At 32.0% G+C, this 22,840-nt stretch overlaps 1 protein-coding gene across 1 annotated transcript; it reads right to left on the bottom strand.

The window, feature by feature from the left end:
* Nucleotides 1-14,453: 14,453 nt before the first annotated feature.
* LOC124836002 (transcription factor JUNGBRUNNEN 1-like) lies at nt 14,454-19,356 on the bottom strand. The gene is made up of 3 exons (XM_047311053.2): nt 19,049-19,356; nt 17,947-18,251; nt 14,454-15,054 (listed from the first exon to the last, which is right to left on the bottom strand). The coding sequence occupies exons 1-3, from the start codon at nt 19,239-19,241 to the stop codon at nt 14,635-14,637; spliced, it is 918 nt and encodes a 305-aa protein (XP_047167009.1). The 5' UTR covers nt 19,242-19,356; the 3' UTR covers nt 14,454-14,634.
* Nucleotides 19,357-22,840: the final 3,484 nt, after the last annotated feature.

A 22,840-nucleotide genomic window follows, 5' to 3' on the forward strand; every position in this document is an offset into this window, starting at 1 on the left:
TATGTTGTTGGGGTTCAATTTCATCTTATCCACTCTCATATATTTTAGGAATTCAACGATCAAATCACCATTGTTAATGCCACTCTCTAATGTACCTTTCCAGAAGGCTTCTCCCTAATCACGAGTTCATACAATTCCTAGCATTCCTAATGATTAGTTCATAAGTTCAGGAGCTTAACGACAACCAATATAAAATTGGGAGAAATTCCCCGGATCTAGACTTCCCCGTATGTTCCCGTATCGACAAAACCAATAATCATGCATCGAATGAGTTAAACCATGCAAGCATTAAACAAAGAGGAAAAACCCTAACTAATGATGAAAGAAAGCATAAGTCTTAAGTAAAAGATGTAAAAACAGATTCCATATATGAGAGTTTCACAAGACTACATTGATTCCCCAACAAACATAAAGAGGTTAGTTCACCATATTCATGGTGAACCTAGATGAATTACAATGAAAGAATGAAAGAATAAACCCTAAAAAGGTGAAGCGGAAGCCTCAGCATCCAAGATCCTCCTTCAAAGGGGTGGAAGAGAGAGTGTTTGCCTCGTTCCAGCCAGAGATACCTAACCCTAGGAAACCCTAAAGCTTATGTATCATTCGTAAATTACAAAAAGTCAAGTCCAAGCCCATTAAAGTGCCGCTCAGCGGTAAACTACCGCTCAGCGGTGATTGCGTGACTTGTTTTCTCCCCTCAGCGGCCATTTTGCCCCTCAGCGGATCTCCCGTGACTTCCAGAGTACCGCTCAGCGGTAAAATACCGCTCAGCGGTGAGTGCGTGACTTGTTTTCTCCCCTCAGCGGCCATTTTCCCCTCAGCGGACCTCCCGCAAACTCCTGAGTGCCGCTCAGCGGTAAACTGCCGCTGAGCGGTGACTTCGGCTTCTCCTTTTGCACTTTTTGTTGTCTTTTCTGATTTCATCTCTCTCCTTCTTCACTTCTTTCACCAAATTCACCTTAAAACCTGCACAAAAACACTGAAATCAAGCATAAACCTGTCCAGCTCTCTTATTTCCAAAAATATAAAGAAAAGCATGATTTCAAGCTAGTTTCTAAGTGTAAAGGTTGCTTTTAGTGTCAATTTTAATCATGAAAATAACAGTTTTTCAACTGTTATCAATAACCATCACTCACAATAAAAGAAATTTTGTACTTCATCCTATCACACATTCTCAAGTGGAAGAGGATCAAGCACAAATGAGAAAGAAAATAGAAAAAGAAAGAGAAAAAGAAGAAGGTAAAAAGAAAATAAAATACACCTTTTGTTCTAAGTGTCAAAGCATGATGCACAAGTCTCAAGAATGCCCCAACAAGAAAATTATGATGTAAGGGCCAAAAGCTTGTGTAAAAGTGTAAAGATCTCCTTGCCATCTTCCTCTAGAAGCATGGCAAGAAAAGACTCAAAGGATCCTTGTAAGGAAATAAAATTTTCAAGAAAAATGTTCCTTCTTTCCAACACTTTAATCATTCATTTGATTTAAGGTGTATCCTTATTGGGAGGTATGTCCTTCACATACTCGCTATTATAACACTTGTTATAACTTGTGTTATAAAAGGGTATTTGACCCTGGTGGAAAAATAAGGAAGAATTGAAGATTATGAAGAAAAGGAAGTTGCCTTTAGCCCATGTTGAAGATTTGAGGGCAAATCCTTTTCAAGAGGGAGTGGATCATGGCATACCCCTAGCCATGACCTAGCACATTCATGAAGAGTTGGAGACATCTATGAAAGATGGGCCTAGACTCTTTCTCTTGGGCCATCTTAAGCCATCATGAAGATTTAGTAGAGTAAGAATAATTTTTGGCCTTGTATTTTGGACCAAGAATTGTAGATTTTATTTGGGCTTTGTATTACAGGCTAAGTAGTCTACATTTTATTTTAGTTTTGTATTATGGGCCTAGTAGTGTAAGATTTCAATTGAGCCTTGTATTTTGGGTCAAGTATAATAAAATTTTGACCAAACAAGTCAACAAAGGACCAAGGCCCAAAGTTGACTATGCTTGGACGTCCAAAATGGGTATGTTGACCAAGGGGTCAACATTTTAGCTAAGCTTAATATTTCATCCTAGACATGTGGAGGCTTCCCATTGGAGAGTTTTCCTCCTAGTTAGTGGTCATGTGTCACTCTAGGAATGGAGAGTTTTTCCATAAGTAGTGGCCACATGTCACTCTCTCATTTGAGAGGATTTTTACCACTTGTCTTTCTCCTATGGAGAGAATTTCTCTTGATCTCCAAGCCAACCAAGGTGGCTCTTTTAGGTTAAAGTTTTTGCCCATTTTGAGACACATTAGCCTATAAATAGAGGTGTTCTCCATTATGTAATCACCTTGGAAATTATAGTAAAGTTATGCTACCATTTTGTGCACACAACCTCTTCTAAGGTCACCCTAGGCTAGAGCAACCCAAGTGGCCTCCTCTAGCCACCTTCCTCCAAGAGTTGGTCCAACCCCTCTTAGAGAACTCTTAAACACTTCATTTTTCACCATATAATCATCCAAAACCGTGACACTTTCATCCATGCACACCACCACAAATTTTGCACTCCTTCATCAAAATCGTGAGCACCATGAACATGGCTTAGTTGCTTCTAGATTTGACTTGTCCTAGCTAGAGCATTGCCATCATTTTTCGTACACTATACTATTATTAATGTATTTATAGGATACAAAGAAGGGACAAGGCAACTCCCTAAAACCTTAACCATAAAGTTGGGTTCTCATGCATGAAAACTAATAAATAAGCATTACATTTTAATATTTATTTTTGTTGTTGTATACACTCCATCAATAGGAAATTATTTGTCTTTTGTCTCCCTTACAAATTAGAGTTCTCGAGTTTCATCTTGCAAAATGATTATGTCGTTATAGTGATGCTCCTAATCCCCTTCATGAACCTATTGTCAATGTTCTACGTAGTGTTGTCAAAATGGATTGTAACCCGCGAGCCAACCTGGCCCATCACGAGTTTGAGCCGGGTTGGATTGGAAAAATTGTAATTTTTTTATGCGGGTTAGTTTTCAACCCGGTTTACTTAGAACCCGGCTCACCACGGGTTTGGCTCACTGTGACATCCCAAAAATACAATCTAAAACTATATAATAGAATAATCACATTAAATAATAATACAGATCAGTCTTACACTAAAGTAGAGCGTACGGTTATGGCCAAACGGCCTTACAGAAAGAGTTACAATTTAAACTGTACAGTGGTACAATTCTGACCGAACGGTTTACAAAATACTATACCGAACGGTCATACAAAACAAAAGGGGAAGGTGATCGAACGATCACCTTACTATCAGGCTATTGCTACTGACCGAACGGTGCTATGGTTCGGTTTTAACCTCTACCTCTACTAGATTTTCTTCTTCCAGCGCCTCTTCCAACAGCTCGTCTCCTTCTGCTCACATCCACACAGATGATCATTGCAATGACAAAGACGAACGTACAAAACAGACAAGACAGGAAACACAGGGTAAGCTTATGTAATTTAATTCATGTATAAACATACATTTCACACAATCAAACACACAAGATAAATTTCATCATACGTTTCATGCAAAGCCTAATACTAGACTGACTATCCGGACTGTATGAAATCTGTGTAGCTACGACATTCGTGCACCCGGATGATGTAGTAACTTGGATACCCTCAACAGCTGTCACCCGAGGTTAGTCCTATCTGTCCAAATAAACCATAAGGACTAGGACCTCCTACCGTTCCCACACATGACTTACATTCCTCTACATGAGGACGAGTAATCACGGAACATCAGGATGAACCGTCAGCTTAGCATGCCCACATTCATACTTTACTAATTCCAATATACATTCATGAGTCATTCCTCCCCGGAACGCTCGTCCATAATCCAAAACATTTCATCCATATCATATTCTCTTCATCTTTCATTATCAATCATCTCAACTTCATCTTTCATTATCAATCATTTCAATTTCATCTTTCATTATCAATCATTTCAATTTCATCTTTCATTATCAATCATTTCAATTTCATCTTTCATTATCAATCATTTCAATTCAACTTTGTACAAAGATTATTAAGGAAACCAAATACCGAACGTTCAATCCTAACTCAGAACGAGAACGAACACTTGGAACGAGACAGAGAGGTCTCCAGTTTCGAATAGATTAAGACCGATAGGATTATTATCGGGTTGAGAAAGAAACCAAGTACAATCATATCTCAAGAGAACTATTAGGATGAACGTTACTTACAAAGTGAGCCAATTAGATGAACTGACTCTTGAGGACTCCAACCAACACCGAAATGACCATGCCAAGTACTAATACTATAGACTGGAACCAATGGATACAGACACTTCAAGACATTCAAAGAATAATACTTAGAAGAATTCTCATGAAGAAATCGAACGTTTATAAATACTTAGCTTATTTGAATTTAGCATCAAGAAAACCGAATGCCAGTCAATGACCGAGCACGGTAGAGAAGAAACTATTTAAGTTGGACGAACGCTATCAAGATAGATTATAAAAGAAAAGAGAAGGAGCGCTTGGTGTAAGATCGAGCATTACTAAACTTATTTTAGAAACCTTGATAAATATAATAAGATACTTATTGGAGTAGTGTTTAATAATAAACGAAGATATACAAATACATATATACATCCTTAAGTTCATAACTAAATACCAATAACCAACTATGCTTGGCCGAACGCTCATGCACAGTATTTCGAAACTAAGACGCTCGTCCTCAACTAGGATTCTTCCCAAATGAATGAATCCAATTATAACCAAGTTTATTAGAAAAACCGAACGGTCAAGGACCGTTAAGTTACGAACGTACACTATCATAGGGGAATTTCATATTCAGAAATCATTTATCTCAATCCAATTTCTCAACATTTATTTTCATAACTTCATATATTCATATCTGATACGCTGCCGTTAAGGCTATCAAATTAATACTACTTTTCAAGGCAACTTCAGTATTGCCAAGTAGTATTTAAGAAAGTAGAAAGGGTTAACGTAACACTGAGTCGTCTCCCAACGAACACGGAATTGCTTTCGAATATCTGACTCTTATGAATGTTATGCAATGCTTATGAATAAAAGTAATGGTTGAAGAGTGTTTAAAGAATAAATAAGAAACTTAAAAATAGTTATGATGAAATAGGCTAATTCCACTACTTTTCCAAGATAGATTCATCATCGGTTATTCACAGATAATTGTTCAATTGATTATTATTTAAGTTTCAAATTAATTAAAGTAGATTCTTAATTAATTTGAGGGCGATCATGCACTTAACCAAAGTAAATTCTCAATCAAATGCAAAACCTTACTAGATTATTCACAATAAATTCAACCAAAGTACATTCTCAATCAAATTCTATTGTGTTTAATCATGTTTATTCTTAAATCTCCTAACCAAATTAAAAGTTAATCAATCAAAGTAAATTCTCAATTGATTATAGTTGAAATTATTACTAATCAATCAAAGTACATTCTCAATTGATAGTAAAAACCATTTAATCATATGAAAGTTCCTAAATTAAATCAAAGTAGATTCTCAATTAAACCTAGAAACCCTAGAACTCATATAATCAATATGCATGTAGATTCAAACACATTATGATACAAAAATCTTTGCTTTTAATTTGATAGAGAGATGAAAGACATAGAGAGAGAACAACTTAAATCAATAATCAAAATAAACAATTGCATTAACTCAATCTAACCTCAGAATCCATAATGGAATTACAGCAGAATAGCCCTAAATGCTTAGCTCTCCATGAATGGAGTTGAATACAAGATGAAATAAGAGAGAGAGAAGTGGTGAATGAATTAAGTGAAGTCCCCCTTTCTGCCTCCCTTGGGTCTCTTTATATAGGCTTGATTGGGCTTGGACTCTGAATAGTTTGTTGATAAGATATTTTATGTTGATATATTATATCTTTCAAATATTCATTAGATTAAATCAGTTTTAAAGAATATTTGATAGATATTAACTCAATTATCTTATATCCTATATCTTCCAAATAACTAAGATTTAGATAATGATAAAATTATTTGGAAGATATTTTCTGTTGATATTCCCAAATTAAATTCAACAACTGAATTTTATCTTTTAGATTTTCTGACTTTCCAAAATTGCACAAATACCTTGAAATTTCCTCTATTTGCACTTTAGCCCCTTCTAAATTTTCCAAATAAAATCTGATTGTGGGCCTTGAATTGCCATTTGGACAAATAAAACTTATATTCTCAGCTGCACAAATAAACATTAGAACATCCAAGAATAATTTATGCGCTAAAACTCACTTTTTACGTCTCTTTATTTCCCAAACCCAACAATTCCAATCATCACAAATTCACTTAAAATAAACCATTTAAGCACAATTATCCCATCAAAAATTTGAATTTTAAAGCATAAATGTGGGCATAAATATGCACTCATCAATATCATAGTCAATTTTCATACTTCATACAATCCATATCATAGAAATTTCATATATTTCATACATCAGAACATAGCACAATCATATTTCATTTCCAATCATCAAATCAACGAACGTTCATGTAGCACAGCAACATACAAATTAAATTAGATAAGCTTCCTGATGGAAGCAACTCCAAGCTTCAAGAATGGAGCAGCTCCTTGGACAGAATGACGCAGCGGACTGGTTGGATGAATGGCAAACGGAGGTGCACACCAGGTGTTCGATGGAAGGTTTGGTGCGGTTTTGGAGGTGTGTTTGCAGTGTTTCTAGCTCAGACATCCTTCTAAGAGGGAAGGAAGCTAGAGATAAGTGTGCTAAGAAGGCACAAGTCAATGAACTTGAAGAAGAAGTGGCTGGAACCAATTCAACAGCATTTCTTTATTCAATTCAAGTTAAGTTTACAAATGATGAAGCTCTCTTTTTATAGGCAAAGATGAGCTTGGAAATGTAAAATGAAAGGTACATCAGCTACATTTAAAACGTGCAGAATCCAAACGTGCAGGAGCTTCTTCCAGGCCATGTGTTTCATGTGCACTTTATTGAACATGTGCTGAATTCGGGAAGCCACACGGTTGGCTTGTGTTCCACATGATGCACATGTAAAATGTACTTCCAACTTGGCTATTTGGTGACTAACAGCAGCAAGGCTTCTTGGTTGTTTGCTATAGGTTCCAAGTCTTCCTTAGGATGTGTACACATGGTTTCCCCACCTTTATTGGTGACCTACAAAACAAAGTAAAGGTATTTAGTTTAAAAGAGAATCTGTCTAAGACTTAGATAAGGAAAGAGTTTTGGAAATCTTTATTCTACTTCCCTTTCTTTAGTCTTAGTTGTAGTTGATACTTCTTTGGATGGGAAGTCCCTAAAGGGGTTACCATCATTCCCTCCCTCTTTAAAAACGATTTGTCCTCAAATCGGGAAGAAAGAAAGAAGCACAACTTTGGTTTTTGTTGTCCTCCTGGATCAAAAATATATCTACAAAATATAGCAAAAATGAGTATGAAGAAGATGCAAACAAAGATAAGAAGGCAAAAGAAAAGTCTTGTATTTTTGAAAAATATTTTCTGAAAATAAGTCTTGGAAAACTGGAGAATTCCATAATCCCAAGTTATTTGATTTTTATCTTGAGTGACTTGTTTACACAAGGGTAACACTAACTCAAGTTTTGAATTGCCATATTTGGAAAATGATTGCACAGAATATTGGATGGCAATTGATGTAAAAGAAAAATGAATAATGGAAGAGTGCACAATAAATGGAAAAGAAGTAAAGAATGAGAACCCTTCCCTTTTAGGTTTCATGGTAATGGTAAGAGTAGGAGTTGCCAGCATTAGCAAGAGCTTCTTCTCTTTACTTTCCTCTGCTTTCTTCTTTTCTTCTTCTTTTTTCTTTTCCTCTTTCCTTCTCTCTTCTCCTTTTTTCTCTCTTTCCTGTCTCTCTTCTTCCTTTCTCTCTTCTTCTTTTCTCTCTCTATTTCTTCTCTCTGCTTCTTCTCTCTCTCTTTCTTGTCTCTCAACATCTCTTTTTAGCTTTAATTCTATTTGCTTAGCTTGCAGCTCCTTAAGGTTAATCTTAAATTCTAGTTCTCTAATAAGGAAACCATTGTTATTTAAGCTTTCAAGAAATGTTTTTCCATCTTGAATGTAAGCTCTCAGCAATTGTAGGTTTCTCTTAATAGTTGAAGGCACAAACTCTTTTCTCATGCAAGATTTTAATTCAGACCAATTATGAATGGGAGATTTTCTACCTATTCTAACATGATATTGTCTCTCATCCCACCACTCTCTTGCATGCTTTTCAAATCTAGATGTGTAGAGACTAAGGACATAAGATTCACTATTGCTAGAATGGAAATAGGATTCAAGTTTACTTTTTCTAGCAATTAATGGATGTATGTCAATAATGTCCTTTTCCCAAGCTAGGTATATTAAAGTACCAATATCCCCACCAAAGTATGGAATATTTGCCCTAGCTTGTTTATATAATTCATCCTCTATCCGATCAAATTCATGAAAGGAACAAGTCCTTCTTCTAGCTTCATCAAGTTTTCTTTTAATTTCTTTAAAAGTAATGGATTGATCAAAACTAGAAGACCAAGAGGAACTATATGAACAAGAAGATGGATATGAAGTATAACAAGACATCAAAAACTTTTTTTGATTTTTGTGAAGGATTTCTAGAAAGATTCTAGAGGTAAAATGAACCAAATAGCTCCCAGGAAGGAGAGGTGAGTCACAAATGGACAAGCTTAAGAACCTTGTCCTTCCTAGCCAGAGTGTCTTTGGTTGTTTCTTACCTTAGTTTCTAGGTAGAAATCTTTCAAAAGCTTTTTAAATGCAATAATGCTATGCACCTAGAAACCAAATGAAGGTTTATCTATATGAAACGCGCTCCTAAGTACCACGGAGACTTAAAACATAAAAGTCAACAAGCAAAGTAAAGTAAAGCAAATGGAAATGAATGAGACACGGTCCTAAGTAAAAGTGCAAATGACACTTGGAGTCACTTGACACACTTTCACACTAAGAAGTGGAAACTAAACTATTACAATGTTGTATGGTGCACTTGGAATTGCTTGAAAAGCATTTTTCCAAGTCACTTTAAATTGAAAATGAACACAAAATGGAAACAAATTATAAAGGTTCCGTGATACCAAGCCAAATTTACAATGCAATGTTGGTACAATGAAATAAAGCCAAGTGTGGCTGCTAGTTCAGATTGGTTGAAGACCAAAGGTGATGTGTTTTTGCTGCTGAAATGGTTGCTGGACCAGCAATGTTAAAGTGCTCTTGGAGTCCAAGCTTGAAGCCCTTTTAACACCTCATCCACTTCCTAAGATGCTACCCTCTTGGAGCAAGGAATCTGAGGTAAAACAGCTGCACCAATTCGTCACAGCACCCAAAACAAACACCAAACCAGTCAACAAACAAATCAGCTGCTGCACCAGGATTTAATTTTCGCAGAACAGATTTTGGGCACAAATTAGAAGGCAAACAAGTTGAATTCAAGTGAATTTAAGCTTTGAAACACAGGAGGGACACTAAAGGAACCTAGGAGAGGCACTAGAACAGATTAAACAAGCAAGAAAAAACTCAAAACAGTAATGAAATTGTGTGCTTCGAAACTGTTTGATAAAATTCGAAACTGTTTGATGAAATGCCACAAAGAACATCAAATTTTGTGGTTTTTGGTTTTTGACCTTTCAAATCTGGATTGCAAGGTTTAAATTGCTTTTTATGATTGCTATACACTTGGATAAGCATATAAATGTATTTGGAAACTTAAACCCAGCTTTTGCCAATCCAAAGATGAAAAGTAGAATATGGCTAATGCCAAACAGCACACAAAAAAGGCATTCTGCACCAGAAAAATGGTTTGAAAATGGTGCTTTGAGATGCAAAAATGAGTTGCAGTGATTCTAAGGCTTAGTGGAAGCTTCAAGCAAGTTTACATCATCAATATGAAAGTGTTTAATCATTGAAACAGCAAGGAATCACACTGCATTAGAAAATCAGTAGTCCACTTCCAAACTTAAGCAAAAATGATGGTTTAGAAGGTGATTTTGCATATAGGTTCAAAATTCCCCAAATGAACAGTGCATTCTAATTTCAAATGGTAAAATAAACTGATTCAAATGGTTACAATGCACGAAAACAGCCAGAATCAACAATTCACACCAGCTGTAGCCAAAAGTGAAACACAAAAGCACCAAATCTGCACCAGGTTTTGAAATGTGGCAAGAAAAATTTGGAAACTGCAGTGGTGAAAATGAGTAGCAGGGATTCAAATGTGTAGAGGACACTTCCAACAAGTTTGTATCATCAAATGGCATATGTTGAAACACTTAAACAGCCAAAGCAAAGTGCATATCAGTTTTTCAGTGGTTGACTTCCAATTTTAACAAAATTTGGTGGTTTGGCTGGTGTATTTTCGGATAGGTTCAAAAATGACCATATGAACAGTAAGAACAAGTTTGAAATGGTCAATTGTATGTGCACAAACCTTCAAACACCACAGAAGCACACATAATCTCAAAATCACTTTTGTAGTTGCCACTTATGCAGCAAAATTGGACAAAATTACACCAGAAATTAAAATGCAACAGATTCAAAACTAGATGGATCAACAAAACGTGTAAGAAAGGTCCTAAACAACTAGATCTAACTGTAGAGTATCAGCTAGAGGAACTTTAAACACCTAAGACACATCAAAGACATCAATCACGGTGAAAAAGATTGAATGACAACTATGACAGCACTTGAAACCAGATTTTTGAGGAACTCAACTATGCTTATTGCATTGTAGTGATTAATACTGGTTGGCACTGCTTGGAACATGTTTAACATCACCAAATAAACCTGTTCAAAGCTTTAGATGCAAAGAAATCTAGACAAAACAGATTGCACGTGATCAAACCAGAGAAGCAAATTTGATGCAGACTTGTGATTACAGAATCATGTGTGGACTGATTTAGCACATATAATCAAGGCTAGACATTGCGTCATTGCCTTATATGATTCATCTATGGCTACACATGCACTGGAACTCAAATTAAACGAAAAATTTACAGCAGAACAGATTCAAACACATGATGACAGAAGTTAAAACTGCACATAGGCACATGACATTGGACAAAACTAGAAAATGACTTTGAAAGCTGGAATGAACTCAAACAAAGGATTTTCACCGTTTAAAATGATCAACGAGCACTAAGGAACAATGAATGAACACAAACAGCAAGCTCAAGTACGAATTAAGCCATACAGAATTAAAAAAAATTGATAAAACAGTGACAGAGTTGACAGCACATGACAGAAACGAAAAATGAAGAAAAAAGCAACTTATCTCGTTGAAGCACAGCGTGGACGTGCTGGCTCTTGATACCAAATGATGGAAGCAACTCCAAGCTTCAAGAATGGAGCAGCTCCTTGGACAGAATGACGCAGCGGACTGGTTGGATGAATGGCAAACGGAGGTGCACACCAGGTGTTCGATGGAAGGTTTGGTGCGGTTTTGGAGGTGTGTTTGCAGTGTTTCTAGCTCAGACAGCCTTCCAAGAGGGAAGGAAGCTAGAGATAAGTGTGCTAAGAAGGCACAAGTCAATGAACTTGAAGAAGAAGTGGCTGGAACCAATTCAACAGCATTTCTTTATTCAATTCAAGTTAAGTTTACAAATGATGAAGCTCTCTTTTTATAGGCAAAGATGAGCTTGGAAATGTAAAATGAAAGGTACATCAGCTACATTTAAAACGTGCAGAATCCAAACGTGCAGGAGCTTCTTCCAGGCCATGTGTTTCATGTGCACTTTATTGAACATGTGCTGAATTAGGGAAGCCACACGGTTGGCTTGTGTTCCACATGATGCACATGTAAAATGTACTTCCAACTTGGCTATTTGGTGACTAACAGCAGCAAGGCTTCTTGGTTGTTTGCTATAGGTTCCAAGTCTTCCTTAGGATGTGTACACATGGTTTCCCCACCTTTATTGGTGACCTACAAAACAAAGTAAAGGTATTTAGTTTAAAAGAGAATCTGTCTAAGACTTAGATAAGGAAAGAGTTTTGGAAATCTTTATTCTACTTCCCTTTCTTTAGTCTTAGTTGTAGTTGATACTTCTTTGGATGGGAAGTCCCTAAAGGGGTTGCCATCACTTCCCTTACCTCGACACGTAGACGGAATCAGAATAAAACTTCCTCTACCACAGAGCTAACGTTCGACGATTACGTTGTTAGGAATACTGAACTACAGAGAAAACCAGAAACACTCAAACTACTACCACCCACTTAGATTAACAGAACCAAAGAGTTGCATGCAAGACTTAACTGAACGTACTAGAGAAAAAGAGACTCACCAGCTCAGAATCATAAACCAGTCGGTTTAAACGGAAGCTCTTGACGCCGGAAGTGCTTCTACGGTGTCTGAACGGAGATCGGAGAAGAGAAAGGGTAAGATTTCTTAGAGGGAAGGGAGAGCTTTTAGTGAGAAGGAGGAGAAAATGAAATTTCGGAAATCAGAGAGGAAGATGGTTGCATGCAGAGAATTGTGTAAACTTTTGAAACTCAGATTTTGCTTCTACTAACCAAAACCGAACGTCCAATTCCTTGCAGTCACCTGTTTTCCATTCTCTGAAATTCTAACTCTCTTCTCGACACTTGGCTTCCACTAAAAAGGGTTTTGGAGTGCGTTTTTAATGAGGTCTGACACTCACCAACCAACCTAATTTAATTTAATTATTTATTATTTTATGTTTTAATATTGTTAGTTAATATTTTTTTATTATATTGTAGATGCGATAAAAAAAAGATTTTTCAAGAGAGAAAAATATTATAGATTTATCTATTCAAGACTCTAATATTATAGATGGACAAGTAATACAAAAATTATCAATATTAAAAACTTATTTGTTCACTTTTTGTGCTTGTTTTTGGATTACGCTTGGATTATATGATATATTTTTTTATTTTGAATTGTCTTTGGAGTTTAACATCATTTTAGAGTAAAATTTATTTAGATTTGAATTAAAAAAATTATAATTTTTTATTTTAAAAAAAATTTATAATTAAATGAGCTAGTGAGCCAACCTGTTTAACCCACCAACCCATGGTGAGTCGAGTCGGGTTTGAATTTTTTTAGCTCGCTGATAAATGAGCTGGGTTGGTTTGTTCACTAAGTGACCAACCCGTGGTGGGCCGGGTCGGGTCGAGTCAGGTTATCCGTTTTGACAACTATAGTTCTACAAAATGATTTGGATTAGCTACATGTAAATTGGTTGATCAAACACTATTGTAACCTCATAGTCACTATTAGAGACATTGTTGGTGTAATGAATTGTTGAACATGCATGACTAGTTGTCAGATGAAGTTCTCTTTTTCTCTGTCTTTGTTTTCAATTTGTATATTATCATAAAATCCTCCTTGAGAATTGTTTATTTTTTGTTTCAAAAGAATGTTATTGTCCTATATTTGTTGTTGTCCTACATCTACTCGCTCTGTCTTTGATGATGTTTATGACACCTCCATGTTCAACAAAAATAAAATATAAATGAAAAAATAGAAAAAATTATACTGGATGAAGGGAGTGTGACTGAAAGCTATAAGGAGATGGGGTGATGAATGTGGATAAAGGAGATGAGAAGAAAATGAAATTGAAGGAAATATGTGGGGAAGAAAAAATGAGTGTAGATGAAGGATATGAATGTGGGTGAAAGAGGTGTGGATGAAAGAGGTGTGGATGAAGGAGGTGTGGATGAAGGAGATAAGTATGATGAGATTATATAAAAAGTAGAGAGAAAATTGTGAATAAGAAGATTAAATATGTGCCTTTAAATTAAAACTAATCTAAAATTCATATTTGTTATTCCGAATGTGTATAGATTGTAAATACCATCTAAATCAATGTTAACTTAAATAAATATAAATAATACAAATAAAAATATTAGTGTCAACTTATCCAATGCTAATCCAACACTAACATAAATATTTATTTATTAAAAAAGTTAAAAGTAATTTTATGTATTTTTAACTTATTTTTAAAATTAAACTTTTGTGTTGTCTTATAGTTTAACCGATTTCATTAACGTCTAGTGTTAAGTGAATTCAATTAGGGTTTGGTAAGTTGACTTTATTAGTGTTGAACATTAAACTAACCTTACTAGTGTTCAACTTTAAACAAACACTATTGGCAAATCGACACTAAATACTAACACAAATTTATTAACAAATAATTTTATACTTTTTTATTTTTTTAAAATTAATTTTTTGCATCATGTAGAATCAAATAAACTAACACTAATAATATCAAAATTTAACTAAAGCTAATGTTTAGAAGTTAATTTTAAGTATTCATATATTAATTAATCATCTTTCAGTCGTGCTATAATAAATTCTTGAAAATCATAAAAGCGAAACACAATTTCTGATGAATTATCATCACGCCTAGCCTTCAAAGATTAATATAGGGAACTAAACAAGATTGATAAATCAAGGGATAACGTGTTTATTAGCTCAATCAATGTAAAGAGTATATAATTCACAAGGTACAAGTCAAATAGGTTTTACAACAAAACACAGTAAAACCAGCAAAGTTCAACAACATACATGTGTTTATATATATATAGAAGATATCTACGAAAGTCGTAATGACTGAGTCGAAGCTAAGAAAAGTAGGGTGGAAAATGTGTTTCTGTACAATCAAAGACCGAGGAAGGATCAATGGCAAACTGAACGACAGATCTGAGATCATCCCAATTTTCATTGGCAAATGCATAGTCTTCAACATTGTGATTCCAAAAAGTTGGGTAAGGGGTTGATGGTGGTTGAAGATGGGGTAGTTGCCCAAACTGCCCAAGAAACAAGTGTTTCTTTTCATCAACCTGTCCAAATACTGGCTTTAGTTGTTGCATCATATCAGGGTCTCTGCAGATCAAATATGGCTTGCAGTTCTCAGAATCTAAGGTGCTTGTGTTCGAATTCACAGTGTTCGATTTCGTCAGGGCTGTCGTGTCTTTCAAATTTGGACTGTACTTTTTGAAAGATGGGATGCGTTTGAAGATCCTGCACAGTGTCCACACCTCCTGCAACCACATTAATCACAAACAAAACAACATTTTAGGGTTTATGTCTTTCAAAAACAGACACATTTTTCTTTTTTTCTATGAAAGAAGAGCATTAACAAAAATTGAAGACTGATTCCAAGGGACTGGGTCATGCTTAAAAGTACTATTAACTAATTAATTAAAGGGTAATTGCATGTGTTTTGTGTATATCATGAAAGTAACATTCAACCAAAATGTCAGTGTTCAAAGGGGTTGACTTGGCCATACCCATAAAGTTCATTATATGGGACCATTCAAGAAATAAATGAAATTAATTAGTTTCACTTTGAGAATCAATAGGGAAGGGTCCCTTTAAAGTATAGGGGAAGCAACCACCACAAAAATTCCTATATATCTTAGTTTATGTGCATTGCATCAAAATTGTAAACATAAAAATCTATTAAAATTGAGTGAAAATGTTTTCTAACTAATTAGTTATACACAACTGCAATAATTATAGTTTATATTTTAATGTGCTGACAAAAAAATAGTTCATATTAATTACTAATTATAAAAAATATACAGTACAACTTTAAATATATATATATATATATATATATATATATATATATATATATATATATATATATATGTATGTATGTATGTATGTATGTATAATATAGAAGCTTTTGTTTCCTTCTGGATTGCGAATTGAAATTCATTTTTGCTCTGTATTTTTTTAGTGAAAAAGGTCATTACATGCTAAGCATCATAATAAGATAAAGGCTTAATAAATTCTCTATAAGCAATGTTATTTTTACCTTTTCTTCAGTGGTAGCAGCTATTTATAATTTATAAGCATTTAGAAATTTAATGAAAAAGATTAAAAAAAATTATACCAACATGATATATATATATATATATATATATATATATATATATATATATAAGCTTAATGAAGAAAATGCTATTTATTTATTTATTTAAATGTAATTATTAGGCTTGAATTCTTTCTGGACAACCTAAAATACAAAGTCTGGTTTGATTTAATTTCTTTTCCTATTTTTTTTTTCATTTTTGTTAAAGGAGAATGCAAACGAAGTAAAACTTTTTCAATAAAAAAACTCTTCAAATAAAAATTATCTTTTTAATGGAAATAGCTTTCACTTTCTACTCTCTATAAACCTAACTGAATCAAACAATGTTTTAGTATATAACTAAATGATTAAGTTAGACCTATTGAAAATGGGTTCATAGACCTTCATATCATCTAATTTATTTCCATCTAACCTTAAATACCAAGACAAGGAAATTAATTTTGAATGTAATATCTTTGACAAAACCTAATAATGCACTTTTCTACAAAACCAAACTAAATTAAGTGGTCCTTACCACTACGCATTTAATTTTAACTGATCGATTCAAATCATAACACAGTAAAATGTTACACACAGACAACAATAAAAATTTACACGAATTACATATAAAAATAAAATAAAAACAATTATGCAGAAAAGGAGAGGAGACATTACTAAATATGTGAATAATATTATTTTTTTTCTCATTTTCTTTTTGCAAATTAATAGTTGACTGTCTCAACGCCTATCCGTCCAACTAAATTGTTTTTCATTTTAATTTGTCAGAGTGATGTTATAGTGAATGTAATTAAGAGATTAAACCGTAACTGGCTAAATATCTGGTTCTTGTCAAATCAGATTTGATTCATTATATGAAATAAATTTGTTGAAATCCAGACTTTTTTTATCAACAAAATAATAAAAAAAAATTATTATGGGAGTGTAAGTAATTCCAATCCACTGTAAGGCCACCATAAAATGAAATAATATTTTTAATTTTATACATCTATTAACATAAATTATTTTCATGCTACTATTAATTATAATTATTATTAGTATTATTAATTACAATGTGAAATTTTATTTGACTAAATGTTATTATAATTAAAAATATCACATCTTAGAATATTAGTTGAATAAATAGACTAATTTGATCAATATGAAAAATGAAATAGAAACTTTGACTTCATTCACACGTTATCGTAACTGTAGAAGAAGAAAAAAAAATGAGAGAAAGTACAAACTCTCTGTTTGACTACACATGGAGGTCAATTGTTTCCATCTATCTATACAACATGTATCCAATGATTTCTAAGGAAAAACTATGAGGTTTTTGTGCATTTGTTTATCATTGTTTCCCTCATAAAATTGATTTGATTGTGCTACATATCAAGAATAATTAAACATTTATGGTTGGAAGTTTTCCCCTTTAAGTGTGTAATATTTAAAATAGTTATTGTTGATCTCCCACTTCAACTATGTCAAGTCATTCTACATAGTTAAATACAAATTTTATTTAATTATTTAGTTATGTGAAATTGAATTAAATTTAAAATACATTTATTAATATAATATTAGAGTTTGTTTAACTTTTGTATATTATTTATTATCGAATCTCTATCAAATTATTTATAAATATATAGTTTTGCATTTGATATGTTTAATTCTTAACTTTATCTATAAATATATAATTTTGCATTCGATATATTTAATTCTTAATTTGAGAAAGTATTATCATAAGTAAAATCAAATTATAATATATAAGATGGTGTAGATTTTAATTTGTAAACTAATTTTATAAGACTGAATCAAGTATATATATTTTTTTAATAAATTTTATAAACTTTAACTAACCATAAGTAAAAATACTTTAAAATATCCTAAAATATTAAAGAGAGATAGTTATACAAATTGAAGTATGGGTGTATGACATAGGAAGAAAATTTCTATGTAATTTACATATACTATTTTTTGTTTTAAAATTTAGGCATGTCATGGACTTAAAACATAGCTTTAAACCTAAAGTAAGGAGAAGAAGATGTATATATATGTGTGTATAAATAAAATGACTTACAGCTTCATGAAGGTTATTGGTAGTATTAGCAATGTTGGCGGAGGATTTAGCATTGGGTGGAAGGCGAAACTCATGCATCATCCAATCAGTTTTGGTGCCTTTTCCAGCACTTCCACGATAGTACACCAAAGACTTCTTCAGGCCAATGCAGTCATGGGGTTCCTTCACGCAGTATATCGACTTGTCTATTCCTGTGGCTTTCCAAAACCCTGACCTAGTTACCCTGTTTGGCCTCACACTGTTCCTGTACTTCCTCCCTCTTATGCAGAAAAAATACCATTCTTTGTCCCCAAATGAATTCACCTCTTCATGCATCAATTCCCACAACAAAATCATCATTCAAATAATTCATTATATATATTTATGCATATCATGCACAGATATATCAGACATACATGTATTAGACATGTCAATTAAAAATAATAAAATTAAATGTATTAAACATTTTCAACATAAAAATTTATATATTATTATTATTGTAAAAGTATTATTGATTTATCAATCAAATATTTTAAATTATTAGATATGTGTCGGACACGAATTCCTCACACAAATTAATTGATTTCAGCATCATAAACCATGAAAAGTCAAAGTAGGGTTTCTTATAGACAGATAAAATTGCTACCATGTATGATAAATTGATCTTCTTTTTATGATCATTCTTTTCAAAGCTTTTATCTTCTTTTACTAACATAATAGCATGAAAAGTTTCAGAAACATCGAAATAGAAACAGAACTTTACGAACTTGCTGACTGCAGTTTTCCTTCTTAAAACCGAAATGGTAATTAAGATTGGATATACAGAAGGTTGGGAAAACTTACATCCCAAGAAGCACTTTTTTTCAAATGTTCTTTAACGAAAAAGACAAAGCAAATATTTCTTAAGAAAAAGTAGAATCAAACAACATTACAAGCACTTTCATTTATCTTTATTAAGCCAAAACACTTCATATATCTCATAGTTTGATTCAATATAACATTAATTTGTATCTTCTTTCTCATACAACACTAAACTCCTTAATTATTTGAAAACAAACCTTTGATAAAAATTCAGCATACAAATGAAGTTCTTACAAACTCATATAGTGGAAGCAGATCTTACTTGGAAGATCCCATGGATCATATTTGTAGATATCAACCTGTTTGATGAGTTCAATTTTGAGAGGCTTCTTTTCCACCTTTCTATGGAGATAAAACCCAACAAGTTCTTCATCTGTAGGGTGGAATCTAAAGCCAGGAAGCACAACTTCTTCACCCTTTTTGGTATCGTCAGAGTCTTGTACTTTAGCATTCATTTTTTCTCTCTACTACTGATAAAGTTTGTTTCTTTAGAACCACAAGCCAAAGAACTTTTCATAAAACTGATGGGAAGATCCTGAGGTTGCAGAATTCTCCTCTTCCCCACATATTTATATACACTTTTGAGATATTATTTGGTTTCTTTGTTGGTGTTGAATGTTTTGGGAAGTGGAGTCAAGTCAAAATTTTCGATTATGAGATCATTAATGAATCCGTAAAGACAAAGAAAGAGGATCCAATGCTGACAAGTTTATGAACCACACTACAAGACATGTTGATTTTTCTAGAGTGAGGGTGAGGGTGATGCATGTGCATGATGGGTGGTCCTCACTATACATGCATACCATCATGGAAAATTAACCATATTGATGGTGAAAAGGCAGTGACATGGGAATTTTTGAAACCCTGAGGTTTCACTGCCAGACCATATTGGAAAGTCAACAAGAGGGGGGCACCATTTTGACTATTGGACATATGAATGGAATAAATATATGTAAAACAACACTGTCAATTGATGAAAAGTCAAATAACATTTCAAAAGACATCAATACTGTTGTAGAAAAAATTCATGAGCTTTGTCACAAAAAAATTGAGAGGATTCATGCATTTTGGGATCAACCATATTCATTGCCTCTCTCATAAAGACTGTGTTGTCATAATGAATAGTGTAATTGTGTTAACTTGTTGTATGTTATTCAGTTCGTTTGAGTGATATATATTATGGAAATGTCTTTTTTTAACAATTCTTTTTTAACAATTTTTTTGACAACACAGACGTGGTGACTTATGATGGGTTGGTTTCAAATATTTTTCTAAAAACAAATTCAAACAGACCAATAAATCAATGACATGTGGTCCATTGTTAAAAAATTATTAAAATTTGTTGTTAAAATATCAGGATCCTATATATTATAACTTTTTCACTGTCTGTATATGTTTGATTCTTTATTTTTATTTCATAACTTGTTGGAGATATTATGTCAATTAAAAATAAAAAAAAATTAAAATGTATAAATAGATACAAGTGTCATAATTTTTATAAAGTTAAATTAAATTTTAAAATCAACTTTTTAAGATGTTATATCAAAATTTTAAAATTTATTTAACCAGATTTGTTATTTATTAAGTTTATTATGTCATAAATCATATCACTATTAATATATAGTAATATATATATATATATATATATATATATATATATATATATATATTAATATGAGAAAAATACATTAAAAGTTTCACAAACGTTTAAATACCTCTTAAAATAACTCAAGCTTTATTTTACTTCCTCCTTTCACAATCAACTCAACTTAAAGTTTTTCTTTTTATACATAGTATATTCTATATATATATATATATATATATATATATATATATATATATATATATATATATATATATATATTGCTAACACAAACTTTCTATGAATATTTTAGATAAATTATGAAAAAAATAATTCTTTATAAAAAATTAAGAATGTTCTGTAATTTAATTTCTTTTAAAAGAAATTAAAGTTGCTGTTATTTGAAGATAGATAGAGTAGTTTATTTTGTTTCATGGTTTATTGTGATTGAGATATTTCTTATGTGTTAAGGGTTCAATCCTTTTATACGTATGAAAAACATATATCTATTAAAATATATTAATTCCTTCAATGAATTTCAGTATCTCAAGAAATTAGCTTCCGACCTAGAAATATCGTGTTCATTAAAAAAAATGATAGTGTATCTAAAGAAATGTTTCCTTCACATGTTTCCAAAAATATTATACCCTCGAGAGTTTTTTAGAAAGGCATGCTTACTTGGTATCAAGTAATTTTAGAAAATCAAATTAAATTTATTTAATTAAAAATTGAAAATAAAAAATAGAAAATTATAGTAAAAATAAGTAGTTAATGTAGATAATAACTTTCATTCACATTAAACAATGAGATACTCACCCTCCTTTTTGCGAGAATGAAAACTACTTAAAACATGAAAGCATAACTTTTGCGATTATAAAGGTACCCAAAAGTATATTTTTATAATAATTTATTAATAAACATTGAAATATGTATTTTTATCCTCGCAATTTGAGGATAAAAGAAGATCGTATATGAAATGATATTAGTTCCCTCATGAAATTATTTTTTTGTCTTTTATGATTTTATATTTAGGTGTGTGTGTCTATATATATATATATATATATATATATATATATATATATATATATATATATATATATATATATATATATATATAGTGTATGATTAGTAAAATTTTGGAGGTGTAACATTATGAGATTCCCTAATATTTATCATGATACTTTTGCATACGTTAGCATTAAAATTACTTTTTTTTCTCTGTCGTATTTTAAAAAAAACATCTCATTCTCATTAAATATTGTAATGACATCATGCATTTAATTCAATTGATGATATTACCCTTAATGACATATGAAGTGTTTTACACAATTGAATTTTGTGCACATTTAGTACGTAGAGAAATTTGTCAAATTATTTTTTGTTTCTAATCCTGAAAATAAATGCTTGAAAAATGTTTCAAAATTATTAATTAATTAGGATAGAAATATTGAGAAAGAAGATGGATGCGAAAGTAATGTTTCCTTTATAAAATTCAACTCGCAACTCTTCGCAAATTCGAAAAGATGATGATGAACATTCTTTTCAGCTTTCATATTTTAGTAGAAAAAATTGATTTTAATTTGAATTATTTCTCTTTCATTCATGGAAGCAATAATGAAAAGAAAATGTTTACCTTCCTCCTTCTCATTTCAAACAAATGCACCATCTCCCTTCAATAAAGTTTTCCTCTCAAGTTAATTAGGAGTGTGTTTAGATAATTAAGTATTGATTGAATGAGTATTTATAGTTTTCCTCTCAAGTTAATAAAAATATATAGTTACTTTTATAATATAAAATAAAATTATTTTTCTTAATATAAATTGATTTTTTTATAAAATATCTTAAACACCTTTTTAAAATAGATTCAAACAACAAATAAATATATCATCAACTATTATCATTATATAAGTATTTATGCGATAAATTTGAAAAAATTATTTGTATATTTGAAACAAAGAGCGTAGATGTGCTTCAATTTAACCTTTGATGCAAAAGTTACTTATATACATAGATTATTTCAAACAATATGACATGTCTTATCAAACACATTTAGTGTCAAAGATAAAATAATAAGTAATACTTTCTATTTGTTCAACTACCTTAAATAGGACTGTAGGTTTTTCTAAAGGACTTTAACATATTTCTACAAGTTTCAACTATAAGATTAATCGTTGGTTCGAGATTGTCACATTTAACGTTTTAAATATAAAACTCCTAATATATAAATATATTTAAATACAAACATATATATTATAATATATGTTACTACATATTAAACAGTTTCTCTATTAGTATATATGGACGAAAAGAAAAAATGTTATTATACGTAAATAAATATCTTTAACTATTTTGTGATTTTTTATAATTTTTAATACTTAAAGAGATTAAATTTAAAATTAGAAGAGTCTTATCTAAACCTTGACAAAAAAAGCTAAATGACAATATCTCTATATTTTGTTAATGAATACGCTG

The sequence above is a fragment of the Vigna umbellata genome, chromosome 5, assembly GCF_029865625.1.
Source record: "Vigna umbellata cultivar VRB3 chromosome 5, Vumbellata_1.0, whole genome shotgun sequence".
Lineage (NCBI taxonomy): Eukaryota > Viridiplantae > Streptophyta > Magnoliopsida > Fabales > Fabaceae > Vigna > Vigna umbellata.